This window comes from Thamnophis elegans, chromosome 12, assembly GCF_009769535.1.
Source record: "Thamnophis elegans isolate rThaEle1 chromosome 12, rThaEle1.pri, whole genome shotgun sequence".
Classification (NCBI taxonomy): domain Eukaryota; kingdom Metazoa; phylum Chordata; class Lepidosauria; order Squamata; family Colubridae; genus Thamnophis; species Thamnophis elegans.
In genome coordinates, this window is record NC_045552.1 from 11,495,174 (window position 1) to 11,510,489 (window position 15,316).

General features: G+C 47.9%; 1 protein-coding gene across 1 annotated transcript in view; it reads left to right on the plus strand.

The window, feature by feature from the left end:
• KIRREL2 (kirre like nephrin family adhesion molecule 2) overlaps positions 1 to 11,639 on the plus strand; it is a 31,384-nt gene extending 19,745 nt beyond the window's left edge. The window contains exons 11-15 of the mRNA XM_032228517.1: positions 3,318 to 3,516; positions 5,257 to 5,367; positions 6,977 to 7,086; positions 10,162 to 10,260; positions 11,142 to 11,639. Coding sequence (XP_032084408.1) covers positions 3,318 to 3,516; positions 5,257 to 5,367; positions 6,977 to 7,086; positions 10,162 to 10,260; positions 11,142 to 11,639 — 1,017 coding nt within the window. The remainder of the gene's footprint in view (positions 1 to 3,317; positions 3,517 to 5,256; positions 5,368 to 6,976; positions 7,087 to 10,161; positions 10,261 to 11,141) is intronic.
• The last annotated feature ends 3,677 nt before the right edge of the window (positions 11,640 to 15,316 follow it).

The window sequence follows — 15,316 nt, forward strand, 5'->3', positions numbered from 1 at the left end:
TTATTTGCAGATCACATACAGGTCACCGAATCCAGATTCCTACGGCCTGGAACGCCGATGCTCTCAACTGCAGGGAATACAGAGGGGTTTTTTTCTGCCTTTGATTTCTCCCTGAACAAGGAGATGAGACAGCACATTGCTGGCTGTTGCGCCTGCCTCATGTGCTCAGTTTTCCAAGTAGCCGATGCAACCAGAAGTCCCCGATGCAGCTCGCCACAGTGCTGCTCTCCGCAATTCACATTTTTCTCTCTGTGCATTTTCTTTCTTTCTTTCTTTCTTTCTTTCTTTCTTTCTTTCTTTCTTTCTTTCTTTCTTTCTCTCCTGTAAAAAAGGAAAGCTGTATCACCAGCCAGCCACTAATACAATGTTAGGCTAAAAAGATTTTTTTAAAAATAGAAGTAGAATCCCTGGGGAGGGGAGGAAGGGGAGAGGGAAGGGAGCAAGCTTTGCTTCCACCCTACCAAATAAATGACTTAGATGCAATGCAATCCTAAGTTGCATTAACAGAGGGATACAATCAAGATCAAGGGAGGTACTAATACCACTCTATAAAGCCCTAATAAGACCACACCTAGAGTACTGCATCCAGTTTTGGTCACCACACTATTAAAAAGATGTTGAGACTCTAGAAAAAGTGCAGAGAAGAGCAACCAAGATGATTAGGGGACTGGAGGCTAAAATATATGAAGAACGGTTGCAGGAACTGGGTATGTCTAGTTTAATAGAAAGAAGGACTAGGGGAGACATAATAGCTGTGTTTCAATATTTGAGGGGCTGCCACAGAGAGGAGGGGGTCAAGCTATTTTCCAAGGCACCCAAAGACCAGACAAGGAATAATGGATGGAAACTGATTAAGGAGAGATTCAAATTAAAAATTAGGAGAAATTTCCTGACAATGAGGACAATCAACCCATGGAACAGAAGTTGACTTCGGAAGTTGTGGGAGCTTCATCACTGGAGGCGTTCAAGAAGAGATTGGACTGCCATTTGTCAGGAGTGGTGTAGGGTCTCCTGCTTGGGCAAGGGGGGGTTGGACTAGATGACCTATAAGGTCCCTTCCAACTCTGTTAATCTGTAAATAGCCAAGAACAAATAAACACAGAGTTTGTAACTCCACTTTCCCAGGGAGCTTCGTTTTCAAACCCTGGTGAGAGGTTGGTTTTTTTCCCCCTCCAATGAGTCTGCAAACAAGCAAGACAAATGAGATTTGCAAATGTAGGCAGGTAATAAATAGCTTTTCTGAGCTGGTGATGCCCAATTATGCCCGCTTTCTCTCACTCCCTTCCTTTTCCTCTCTCCCTGGGCTTTGCAGTCCTTTCTGTCAGGGTTCCAAACAGCATCCAGAAGTAAATCAGAGTCCAAGGCAAGGAATTGCTCAAAGTTCCAATGTATTAAGAGAGACATGTTGGCACATCTGGGAAAACTCGAATCTGAAAGCTTCCCGGTTTCCCCCACCCAGTTGAAAGTTCAAGATCTTGTCCCCACATCCACAAGTCCACCACATGGTCCAATATTCCGCTGCCATGCTGGCAGTTCCACCCATCCAGATCCGGTCAGGTGCAGAGGTGCAAAGACAAAGGATGACCTTGACTTTCTAGAAGGAATGTTGTTATGGCTACATAGCATCTAACTCCGTACAATCCCCACTCCCATTTTCCCACAACAGAGCTGCTGATGCCCAATTATGGTATGAGCCACGAGTGAAAAAAGTCAGCCAAGAGGTTTATTTTTGCGAAAAGGACTTCCAGAGGGTAGCTGCTACCTAGATGCTCTCTCTGTACACAGGGAGTCCGTGGCTGAACGACCACAATTGAGTCCGAAATGTAGAAATAAATTAAATAAAAATGGAATAGCATTCTTAATTGGGCAACTGTGATTGGGCACACAAGGAATTTGTCTCTGGTGCAAATGCTCTCCGCGTACCTAAGGAGAATAAAAATACTTTCATCAAGAATAAAAAGATGCAACTCTTAGTGACTTATGACCGATTTTCAAAGTTATGACCTTTACAGCATTCCCATGGTCATGGGGTCATAATTCGACCGCTTGGCAACTGACTCATATTTATGACCTTTGCTGTGTCCCAAAGGTTATGTGATCCCCTTTTGCAACCTTTTGATGGGCAAAGTGCATGGGGGAAGCCAGATTCACTTAACAACCGGGTTATTAATTTATCAACTGCAGTGATTCACTTAAAACCGAGGCAAGAAAGGTCGTAAAATGGGGCAAAACCTACTCAACAAATGTCTCCCTTAACAACAGAAATTTTGAGCATTGTGGTCGTAAGTCAAGGACTACCTGTAGTTTTTGCCTGTTGCTCCTTGGTCTAGGTCTTGGTTTAGGTCTAGTACTCTTCAACATCTTCATCAATGATTTGAATGAGGGAATAAATGGGGAACTCATCAAATTTGCAGATGACACCAAGCTGGCAGGAATAGCCAACACTCCAGAAGGCAGGCTTAAGATACAGAAGGATCTTGACAAACTTGAACATTGGGCACTATCTAATAAAATGAAATTCAATGGTGAAAAGAGTAAGGTTCTACATTTAGGCAACAAAAACGAAATGCACAGGTACAGCATAGGTGGTACCTTGCTCAATAACAGTAACTGTGAAAGGGATCTTGGAGTCCCAGTGGACAACCATTTAAATATGAGCCAGCCGTGTGCAGCAGCTGCCAAAAAAGCCAACACAGTTCTAGGCTGCATAAACAGAGGGATAGAATCAAGATCACGTGAACTGTTAATACCATTTTATAATACCTTGGTAAGGCCACACTTGGAATATTGCATTCAGTTTTGGTCGCCACAATGTAGAAAAGATGTGGAGACTCTAGAAAGAGTGCAGAGAAGAGCAACAAAGATGATTAGGGGACTGGAGGCTAAAACATATGAAGAACGGTTGCAGGAACTGGATATGTCTAGTTTAATAGAAAGAAGGACTAGGGGAGACATGATAGCAGTGTTCCAATTTCTCAGGGGTTGCCACAAAGAAGAGGGAGTCAAACTATTCTCCAAGGCACCTGAGGGCAGGACAAGAAGCAATGGGTGGAAACTAATCAAGGAGAGAAGCAACTTAGAACTGAGGAGAAATTTCCTGACAGTTAGAACAATGAATCAGTGGAACAGAAGTTGCCTCCAGAAGTTTTGAGTGCCCCAACACTGGAAGTCTTTAAGAAGATGTTGGGTAACCATTTGTCTGAAACGATATAGGGTTTCCTGCCTGGGCAGGGGGTTGGACTAGAAGACCTCCAAGGTCCCTTCCAACTCTGCTATTGTATTGTATTGTATTGTCTCACCTTTCTCTTCTGCGCTAGGCCTGGGTGTGGGGCGAACGGATTCTGGATACAGGCTCCCTGGATCGCTTCACGGTGGACACCGTAGTGACTGAGCAAGGGATGCTCTCAGCTCTGCTGATCGACCCAACTCACGACGATGACTTCGCGCTTCCCTACAACTGCACGGCCTGGAACCGCTTTGGGGCGCGCTCCGTGGCAGTCAGCTTACGCCGCCAAGGTGCGTCTCCTCCTTTTGCTGGACTAAGCTTGGCCATGGCTGCCTGGATTCTGTAGCCTGTTGTAGCTCATCGGCTGGGTTCGCGCAACACACAATCCATCTTCGCGGCACAGAACCTGGTTATGGGCAGGACCGCTTATCGCCAATCAGTCAAAGGATGGCAATTTTCCGAGATCCTTTTGTAGAACATGATACTTGGTGGGACACAGGGAGGATGCCTTCCTTGGGGCTGCGTGGATCAGCATTCCTGCTGAGGTTCTTTCTCGGTCTTTTGTAAAGCTGTGAAAACCTGGCTTCCCCCCCCCCCCCAGACCTTCAGACAGGATGTTAGAGATGAGCCCCTTCTGAAAGGATTACGGTTGTGTTTGGCCTTGCATGTACTTGGATTGTTGTTGTGTGTTCAATTGGAGGGTATTGGATGCTATTTGTTTTACCTTGATGTTAGCCAACCAGAGTTGCAAATTGAGACTTGGTTGGGTGGATGGATGGAAGGAAGGAAGGAAGGAAGGAAGGAAGGAAGGAAGGAAAAGGAAGGGAGGAAGGTAATATGATGGAGGGAGAATGAAATAAAAGGAGGGAAGAAGGGAAGAAGGAAAAGGAAGGAAGGGAAGATGAGGGCGGGAGGGAAGGAGAAGGAAATAAAAGGAGGGAGGAAAGGAAGGAAAGAAGGAAGGTAAGATGAAGGAGGGAGGGAGAAGGAAATAAAAGGAGGGAGTAAAAGGAAGGAAGGTAAGATGAGGGAGGGGAAGGAAATAAAAGGAGGGAGGGAGGGAAGAAGGAAAAGGAAGGAAAGATGGGGGAGGGAGGGAGAAGGAAATAAAGGGAGGGAGTAAAAGGAAGGAAGGTAAGATGAGGGAGGGGGAAGGAAATAAAAGGAGGGAGGGATGGAGTAAAAGAAAGGAAAGAAGGAAGGTAAGATGGAGGGAGGGAGAAGGAAATAAAAAGAGGGAGGGAAGAAGGAAGGGAAGAAGGAAAAGAAGGAAGGGAAGATGAGGGAGAGAGGGAGGGAGCAGGAAATAAAAGGAGGGAGGAAAAGGAAGGAAGGTAAGATGAAGGAGGGGGAGGAAATAAAAGGAGGGAGGGAGGGAAGAAGGAAAAGGAAGAAAGGAAGGGAAGATGAGGAAGGGAGAAGGAAATAAAGGGAGGGAGGAAAAGGAAAGAAGGTAAGATGGGGGAGGGAGAAGGAAATAAAAGGAGGAAAGGATGGAGGAAAAGGAAGGAAAGAAGGAAGGTAAGATGGAGGGAAGGAGAAGGAAATAAAAGGAGGAAGGGAGGGAAGAAGGAAGGGAAGAAGGAAAAGGAAGGAAGGAAGGGAAGATGAGGGAGAGAGGGAGGGAGGGAGAAGGAAATAAAGGGAGGGAGGAAAAGGAAGGAAGGTAAGATGAGGGAGGGAACGAGAAGGAAATAAAAGGAGGGAGGGATGGAGGAAAAGGTAGGAAAGAAGGAAAGTGAAATGAGGGAGGGAGGGAGAAGGAAATAAAATGAGGGAGTGGGAGGGAGGAACCGAGGGAGGAAGGGATCATTTGCAGTTCAGTGTGTTTTAGAAACTATAGACATTAGACCAATACATTAAAATATCACTTAGCGCGTAATCAAATTTCAGTAAGAGTCTGCTTGCAAGCACCTTTTTGAGACTCCTAGATTCTTATTAAAAGGGAGCTGAGTGGGAACAGTGGTTCTCTTCATCAGATGCAGCTGGTCACCCCTTTCTAATTTGAATCTCCTTTTTTTTCTACCAAGAGGTCCTGTCGGTCCTGATGCTGGGGGCTTTGGCTGCCTCGGGCGTCGTGGCTCTCTTGCTCTTGGTGGTCTTTGTCTCCCTCTGCTATCGACGCAAACGCTGCGGAAAAGGTGAGGATTTCTGCAACTTTCTCTCACTCCCTTCCTCTTCGTCTCTCCCTGGGCTTTGCAGTCCTTTCTGTCAGGGTCCCAAAGAAGCATCCAGAAGTAAATCAGAATCCAAGGCAAAGAATTGCTCAAAGTTCCAATGTATTAAGAGAGACATGTTGGCACATCTGGGAAAACCTGAATCTGAAAGCTTCCTGGTTTTCCCCACCCAGTTGAAAGTTCAAGATCTTGCCCCCACACCCACAAGTCCATCACACGGTCCAATCTCCCACTGCCACACTGGCAGTTCCACCCATCCAGATCCGGTCCGGTGCAGAGGTGCAAAGACAAAGGATGACCTTGGCTTTCTAGAAAGAATGTTGTTATGGCTACATGTCATCTAACTCCGTACAATCCCCCCTCCCATTTTCCCACCACAGAAAATGCATAGTGGAATAATAGAAAGTGTGGCAGGCCAAAGATCCAAAAGAAAAGATGGCACTTTCTTGAGTGAAATTCCCTAAAGCAAAGCCAATGTTTCTTAAACTTAGCAACTTAGGAGCGCGGAGAAACACAGAGCTAAGCAAAATCCTTGGCAGAAACACAATGGCATTCAACAGTGGTTGTCGGGCCACTTTGAGTAGCCCAGTGGGATAGTTAGGCAAGGGGTGGAACCCCAAGTAGGGCCCTTTCTGGCTTCACCGAAGAAGGGGAAAAACAATCTCAGTTGATCAGTCCTTGATACAGCTTCATCTTGTGTCCAAGGAATGCATTTGTGGTTCTCTGCATAATGACAACATCTCTGTCATTGCTCTGCTGATGCCATTGAGCCAATGATCTCATTTCCATTATTGGGGCAGTGATCTCATTACGCAGCTGACATAATGGGCTTGCTTTGCATAGTAGCATCATCATGCAGACAATGTAAATGATTGGGATGAAACACGCTCCAGTTTAATGGGCACTTTGGAATAATGAACTTGTCATTCCCTTCTTTTAGACACACATACCTAGCAATCACACTTAGACTTATATGCCCCCTCCCCATAGTGTTTTACAACACTCTGAGCAGATTATAGAGCCAGCCTATTTCCCCTCAACAATCTGGGTCCTCATATTTACCGACCTCGGAAAGATGGAAGGCTGAGTCAACCTTGAGCCAGTCAGGATCAAACTCCTGGCAGTGGGCAGAGTTAGCAATGGCAATAGCACTTAGACTTATATACCACCTCACAGTGCCTCACAGCCCTCTCTAAGCAGTTTACAGAGTCAGCCTCTTGCCCCCAACAATCTGGGTCCTCATTTGACCCACCTCAGAAGGAGGGAAGGCTGAGTCAACCTTGAGCCTGGTGAGAGTCGAACTGCCAAATTGCAGGCAGCCGGCAGTCAGCAGAAGCAGCCTGCAGTACTGCAGTCTAACCACTGTGCCATCATGAATGCCAAGCTTCCATGAATTCCTTAGCATTTTTGGACTAGATTTGGTCTGGCACGGCCAGTTTCTCAGCTGAAACTATGGTTGAATCTATAGCTACTGTATTTTTCGGAGTATAAGACGCACCAAGATTTTTGAAGAGGCAAATTTTAAAAAAAGGTTTTGCACTCTGCAAACTCTCGCTATCTGTCTTTTCCACAGCCAAGCGGGGAACGCAGCTGTCTAAGGCCGATATCCTCGTGCAGATCACCACAAGCGAGAGCAGCCCCAGCAGGCCCAGCGAGGTGGAAGATGACGCCAAGGAACCCATGGTAAGCCAAGATGGGCGCACACGGGAGCCCCTGTTTCTCTGAAGCCCCTCTTTCTGCAGCATCCAGTCCCAGCTAGCCAAGCCTGCCTGCTTTGGAGGAGAGGGAGGGAGAGGGAGAGAGGGAGGAAGAGAGGGAAGAGGGAGAGGGGGGAGGGAGAGAAGGAAGAGGAAGAGAGACAGAGGGAGGGAGAGGGAAGAGGGAGGAGGAAGAGAGGGAAAGAGGGAGGGGAGAGAGAGAAAGTACTTCTCCTTTTATCATTGTAGCCACAAGCAAATGAGGCACAGGTAGAATTCAAAATTGCACACTGTGTGTGGGTGCTTTGCAGGCGTGGGCTTCAAAAATTTCAGCAAAGGGTTCTCTGCTCAGTTGCTGGGTGGGTGTGGCCTAGTCGGCCTCCTGCACCATGGTGAGGGGCTCACTTTCACCCTCCGCAGGCTCCAGAGGCTTTCCTTGAGCTTCTGGGAAGGGGAAAATTGCTCCCCTGGGCTCCGGAGGCCCCGTGGCCCGGAATTTGCAGTAGGCCTGTGTTTCCCCTTCCTCGAGCCTCTGTGTGGGCCCTAAACTTACCTGGCATTCAAAACGGGCCGCGTGGAGACTCCTGGGAGGGGAAGGGAGGGAGGGGCGTGGCCAGCCAGAGTTGGGATTTGGAGGTTCTCCGAACCAGCCATAACATTAGCTACAGATTCTTCCAAACCCATCGTAGCCCACCCCTGGTGAGGGGCAGAGAAGGAGCTGCAGCTAAATGTTGTAGAATAGTGTGGGCCCCGTGTACCCCACCCCACAAATGCATGCATGCTCCCACATGTGCCCCCTTCACATGCACATCAGAGACCCGAAAACCAGATGGCCAGCAGGAGACGCGTGCGCATGCGCAGTGGAGCTGAGCTGGGGCAACGGCTCGCGTTGCCCACATAGTGGGCTCTGCGTGCCATAGATGCACCTTCACGGCCATAGAGGGCACTATTTCAGCCATTCTTTTAGCCCTAATCCTGTCACATGAATGTTTGAAATGAAAGGAGTGAGTTGCTATTGAACACAAACCATCTAATGCTAAATCTTTATTGGCTATGTTCATGCAGCCCATTCAGTCTGGTTAGTGAATAAATCTTGTTTCAATTCTTTGCACTCTACCTGATTAAATGGATATCGTTCACACAACACACTACCTTCCCCCCCTCTCCCCCAAAATAATTCAGATTAAAACTAATCAAGTCTAGCATGTCATAGAAATGCAGTCACTCCCAGTAGGGAAGTCAGGATGGAGAGGAGAAAGGAGAGGAACAGGAAAGGCAGAAGAAGGGGGGAAGGATAAAGAGGAGGAAGAGAAAGAAGAAAAGGGAAAGAAGGTGGGAAGAAAGAAGGAGAGAAGAAGGAAAAGAAACTGGGGGAGGAAGGAGGGAGGGAAGAGGAGAGGGTAGTAAAGAGGGAAAGAGGGAGGGAAAGAAAGAGAGAAGGAGAGTTGAAAGGAAGGAAGGAAGGAGGGAGGAAAGGAGGGAGATTAAGAGAAAAGGAAGGAGGAGGGAAAGAGGAAGGGAAGGAGGGAAGGTATGTGAGAAGGAGGGGGGGACCGGGGGAGGGAAAGGAGGAGGAAGGAAAGGAGGAAAGGAGAAAAGAAAGGAGGGAAGGCAGGGGAGAAGGAAGTAAGGGGGGGAGGGAAGAAAAGGGTATGGAAAAGAAGAAATGAGGGAAGAGAAGAGGGAGGGAAGGAATAAGATACCTAACCTTTGATGTTTATAATGATTTGATAGTATGGGAATATCTCGAAATGTAGTTGTATTGTTTTTTACAAGTTATGGATGTTGTATTTTCTTTTTACCAATAAAATCTTTTTTAAAAATTTAAAAAAAAAAAAAGAAATGCAGTCACTCCATTTGAGGGTATGGCATAAACACATATCGCACTTGGCCTCTGTGGTGGAATGTAATCTGGATTCCCAGGAGGAAGGGGCTGCATTCCAGAGGCCAAAGGGGCAGCAAAGCATGGAAAATGTGGTTGGGAGGAAGTTAGTTAAGAAAGTGGCTCACTAGAGTACTGTGTGTAGGTCAGGCCCTGGCATTCTATGGCCCAGGGGCCACATCCGGCCCTTTGGCTGTCCCTGCTCAGCCCTTGGTGGCTGCCCTATTGCTTTGGGACCCTGAGGGAACCTGACACCCCTAGAACATAGAATGGGCCACCAGGGAGGTCCACATGGCCTCCAAGTTCTTGTTTGGTGACATTTCAATGTCCCTGTCCATGATTGGCTCATATTTGGGCCTACAGTTTTGAGAGGCAGCTCCCAATGGTCTGGCAGCCACCAAGTGATGTGTTATTGTTTTAAATTTGCCTTTATTCTCTTCTTCTTCGTCTTCTCCTCCTTCTCCTCTTCCTCTTCTTTTCTTCTTTTTCTCCTCCTCCTCTTCTCCTCCTCCTCCTCTTTTTCTTTGTCTTCTTTTCTTCTTCTTTTCCTTATCCTCCTCCTCCCCTTCCCCGTCTCCTTCCATTCCCCTTCCTCTTCTTCACCTCCTCCTCTTCCTCTTCTTCTTCTCTTCCTCCTCTTCCTCTTCTTTTCTTCCTCCTCTTCTTCATCTTCTTTTCTTCTTCTCCTCCTCCTCCTCTTCTTCTTCTTTTCTCCTCCTCCTCCTCCTCCTTCTCCTCCTCCTCCTCTTCTCCTCCTCCTCCTTCTCTTCCTCCTCTTCCTCTTCTTTTCTTCCTCCTCTTCTTCATCTTCTTTTCTTCTCCTCCTCCTCTTCTTCTTTTCTCCTCCTCCTCCTCCTCCTTCTCCTCCTCCTCCTCCTCTTCTCCTCCTCCTCTTCTTCTTTTCGTCTTGTCCCTCCTCCTCCTCTTCCCCTTCTCCTTCCATTCCCCTTCTTCTCCTCCTCCTCCTCCTCTTCTTCTTGTTTTCTTCTTGTCCTTCTCCTCCTCCTCCCCTTCTCCTTCTCCTTCCATTCTCCTCTGCCTCCTCCTCCTCCCATACACTGCCATTATTGCTCTATTTTAAGGTCCTAAGCCAGGTGGGCAGTTTCAATTCTGGGCCCCAAGCTATGCCAAGCCCTCTTGGATAGCAATGCTCACCTTTCCCCCTTCCTCTGCCTCCAGGCTACAAGCAGCGAGTCTCCAGCCACGTCGCACACTGAACACAGTGAAATCCTGGAGGATGACGAAGGGAGTCAGGAGCTAAAGGTGAGCTCGGCAGCCGCTGCTGTGCAGGATTTTCCCACATATCTAACCCAGCCAGTGCAGTTGCAGAGGAATTTGCATTCAGGTTCCCCCTCCCTTTTGGTTCTGGGTCTGCCTGGGGAATTGTAGACCACTCGCTGTCTTTCAAGCCGCCACCTTTCCCAAGATGTGTTGGTGGAGATGAACGGGAGAAGACCTTCACCAGGAGGCTCCAGCTCTTAGGTGGGATGGAGATGTCTCCAATGAATAACCAAATGAGGGGAAAGGAAGTTGTGGGGGGAGAAGATTCCTATGATAGATGAGATTTAGGTTTACCTGCGACCGATACCGTATTTTTGGAGTATAAGATGCACCGGAGTATAAGGCGCAGCATGATTTTGAAGAGGTATTTTTTGGGGGAAAAAGGTTTTGCATTATGCAGGCCTCCCGAACCCTTTGCACGCCGCATTTTTTGCAAAAAAAAGGGGGGGCATGATGAGCTTTGGGAGGCTCTTAAAGTGCTCTTATGGGCTGGGACGGGGGGGGGTAAAAATGAGCAAAAAATGGGCTGTTTTTTGCAAAAAAAAAAAAGGCATGCAGAGACTTTGGATGCTTGTAGAGTGCAACTGGGGGCTGGGGGGCAAAAACGGCCTGTTTTTTGCTCTTTTTTTGCCCTCCCCAGGAGCACTTTGCAAGCCTCCCAAACCCTCTGCACGTCCATTTTTTGCAAAAGGGGCGGGGTTTCGGGAGGTCAAAAATTCTGTATTCGGTGTATAAGATGCACCCAGACTGTCGCCCTCTATTTTGAGGGGGGAAAGGTACATCTTACACTCTGAAAAATACGATCATTCCTAAACATGGAAAACTGTTCTGCAGCACCGTATCCTATAAAATGGCACAGCTCCTAGCTGGTGACTTAGAACCAAGCAGTGAGTCCACCTCTAACCTCATGGCCATCTTTTTCTCCGCAGGACCCCACCAATGGCTACTACAAGGTGCGTGCCCACGAGGAGCCCTGCTTGGGGAGCAGCTTTTCAGAATACACGCCGGCCCCCCGACCTTTGTTCGGGCCGACGTCCTTGTACCCCTCCGCGGGGCCGGTGCAACCCAAACTCTTTGACTACACCCACCGCTACACCTTGGGCACTCCCAGTTCCCGCTCAGCCTACGACACCACCCAGGAGCGGCTTTTCCCTCCAGAGAACATATACAGTGGTGCGACTTACCTCACAGCTCCCTACAGCCGGGCTTTCACCAGCTACGTCAAGCCGAGTAGCTATGAGAAAGCCGAGAGCGGTTATGAGCAGTCCGACCAAGCCAGCAAAGCTTCGGGCTGCTCCCGTTTCTCCTACACTTCCTTGTCTCAGCAGTCTGACTACGGGCGCCCTGCTCAACAGCGCATGCAGACCCACGTATGACAGAACCCCACCCCTTCCGGACTCCTCCCATCTTCCGTGAGAAAGAAACGGAAGTGGACACTCGCTTCGGGGGAAAACGGTTCCAGAGGGGACACTCTTGAGGACCTCACATTTCTTCCCGAGGGCCCCAAACTAGCCTCACCCTCTGGAGGGATGGCACCTCAACAGGGGACTGGCCTAGGGAGGCTACTCCGGCAACCAAGATGGCCGCCATCCTGCTTGCCTTCTACCGACCGGAACCTAGAACTGTGAAGCAATCAATAAACAGACTCTTTTGGGGGTCAGGACAAGAAAATGGACCCAGGATGCAACGTGTTTCCCCCTTTTGGGTCTGGACCTGACTTACAGGGGGGTGACTCAGTCTGTAAGAATCCAGATTTCACATGGTGGCCAAGCTTTCATGGGAGATCAGCCATAAGTGTAGCTTACAAATCCATTGATGATCGAGCTGCCTCAGCAGTGGGACTGACTGATGCGCCACCTTGGCTCCCCCTTCCCCCGTCCCTGCAGTCGCATGATTCTGGGAAATCTTTACGCATGGGCACTAGTGCTTGTATTTTCATTTTCCTGGTTCGATGCTGTGGTTTACACCCGTGTTTCTCAAACCTCAGCGAGTTGAAGAGGGTGTGTTTGTGTGTGTGTTGACTTCAACTCCCAGAATTCTCCCAACAGCATGGCTGGCTGGAGGAACCGGAGGAGTCGAAGTCCACCATGCCCTTAGAAGTGGCTGAGGTTGAGAAACACTGGTTTAAATAACTCCCATCTTCCCTCTCTTTAGCAAGCAGAGGGTGGGCACCCTGGATGGATATATAAAGGCAACGGAATTCCTTCCCCTTCCTTAGGTAATGGCAGTGCCATGTTTTAATGGGGGGAAAAGGTGCGCTATTTCCAAGCACTTGCAGCACCTGAGACGTGCCAGCAGGTGGCAGTGGTGTTTAATCCCAACGCCAAAAGAAAAACTTGAACGGACAATAAGGTTGAAATGAATAAAATCTAATTTAAGGGAGGGCAAGAAAAGAAAAGCAGAGCATGGAAGAGAGCAAGAAGCCAAAAACGAGCAAGGTCTATTGATCTTGTTTGTGCATCTGTGGGGGAATGGATAAAGCTGTCGGTTTTCTTTCGAGTTAAGTTATTCCTCCCGTTCCTTTTCCTTTTTATTCTTTTTTTTTATGCCTTAAGTGTATTTCTATGCTCCCGTAGGGCATTTACAAGGGGAGGACATGGTTGCTTTCGTGTCTTCGGAACCAACAAAGTTTTGGTTCAATTTTTTTTGGTTCCTTTTTTCTTTCTTTTCCCCGCCTTTTTCAAGCAAGATCTCTCAAGAGGCCGTTTGGGGCCGTGCCTGCTTGAACCCCGTGGTTGCTCCAGAGACAAAAGAGGGAGAAATGTACGGACACTTGAAATATTTATATTTAATTTTTAAAAACATGAGACAAAGAGCGAGGCTGGATTGTTTTTCTCTCTGTTCATTCGGCAGCAGCAAAGGGAACGGCAGACACCACCGTTCAAAGGGGTCATTTTAGGAAATTGAAAACTGCCTTTTCGCAATGACCGATCCAGGGCTGGGCTTCAAAAGTTTTAGCAAGGGGTTCTCTCCCCGACTGCTCGGTGGGCGTGGCCATGGTGGGCGTGGCCTAGTCAGCCTCCGTCACCACAGCAGGGGGGTTGTTTTTATCCTCCCCAGGCTCCGGAGGGTTTCCTTCAGCCTTCAGGAGGGCAAAAATGGCCTCCCCATGCTCCAAAGGCCCTCTGGCGGCTGGAAATGGCCGCCAGTAGGCAGGTTTTCCATCCTCCCCCAGCCTCCACGCGCACCTTGCACTTACCTGCAGCCAAAACGGGCCGCGTGGGGACTCCTGGGAGGGGCGGGCTGAGCAAGCCAGGAGTGGGATTTGGAGGTTCTCCGAAGTGCACAGAATCTTAGTTAGAGGTTCTCCCGAACTCCCAGCAGCCCACTCCTGGAGATGATCTGGTCCGATGCTGTTTGTTCTCCACTTCTCCCGTGCAATGTTTTACACAGGTATCACCCAATGTCCCCCCATTGTAGCCTAGATGCCCTTAAAAAAGCTAACAGGTACTCTGTGCTGCTACAAGAGAAAGAGAAAAAAGAAAACACATTAGGATTCTTCGCCAAGAATCTGAATTCTTAAATAGGTTTAGATCATATGAATTATGGAGACCATTTTACATTTTTTCCCCCAGCCATTTCTGATGCAGCAATAGCGCTTAGACTTATATGCCGCTTCACAGTGCTTTACAGCCCTCTCTAAGCGGATTACAGAGTCAGCCTATTGTCCCCAGTAATCTAAGTCCTCATTTTACCCACCTCAGGAGGATGGAAGGCTGAGTCAACCTTGATCCTGGTGAGATTAGTACTGTCAAATTGCAGGCAGCCAGCAGGCAGCAGAAATAGCCTGCAGTACTGCATTCTAACCACTGCGCCACTCACTGAGTCCTCTTCTAAAGGACAAAGCACTTGTATTTACTGGTAGCTTCTGCTTTGCCATCTTCGGCTTTTGGTATTTCTGATGGTCTATTATCCATTACGGGTAGGCCTCGGCTTAACGGCCACAATTGGTAGCGGAATTTGGCTTGCTAAGTGATGTGGTTGTTTTAAACGGGTCATTTTGAGACCACACCCAATTTTACAATCATTTTTCACCAGGGTCCTTAAGTGAATCACACAGTCATTAAACAAATCCTAGCTGGCTTCGGACTTTGCTTGTCCGAAGCCAGCTAGGAAGGTTACAGATCGCGATCATGTGACTACAGAGGCTGCAACCATCGATAAATGCAACAGTCATAACTTTACACATGGGTTATAAATCACTTTTTCGTAGACCATCGTATCTCCGAAGCAAATGGTTGTAAGTCAAAATCTACCTGTACCTTTCAGAATTGTCTTGGCAATGCATGAGGACTAGAATCTTTAACTTTAGACAATGAAAGGCAGATCCTCTTTGGATACTACTGTATACATTGCCCTGTTTTGCATTCTCAAACCCTACCGCAACCCTGAACTATTCACGTTATATCCATGGTCTTCCACAAGAGGGCAGCCTTATGCCGCTTGATATTTTTCTTAGAACAAAAAATATTACTTCTAACTTGTATGTTTTCCTTTCGTAAAAATTCACACCTTTGACCTTCCTTCCCTTTGGGCATAAACTGAGCTCTCCTGCTGAGTGGCAGGAATTTCCTCCAGCCGTGGGATCACATGGGCTTTGCGTGCCTTAAGGTTTCAGCTTCAAACCCTGTCCGTTTAAAAATCGCAGAGTAGAGATAACATCTGCACCTTAAAATCTCACTGGCAGGTTGTGATAGACCCGGATGAATCCCAATGTAATGCATTTGCATATTGCTCAGCATGATGTGCGACCACCGCAGTGTCTCAATTACATTGATGGCTCCTCGTTGGGAAGCTGCAGGGCGCTGTGGTTTGTTCAGCGAACCAAAGGTTGAGTACGTGATTTGTTAGGAAGCATATCTGGCAACGGAGGTCGAGGGAATCCATGGTCTTCCCTTAAAATGTCTTCCACCCAAATCCTGATTCTGAAAGTGTGCCATTTCAGAGAAACTCCTCCCACCTTTCCCCAAAAATAAGACAGGGTCTTATTTTCTTTTGACCTCCCCAAATAAGCACTTGGCCTTATTTTCGGGGAGGTCTTATTATTTTTGAG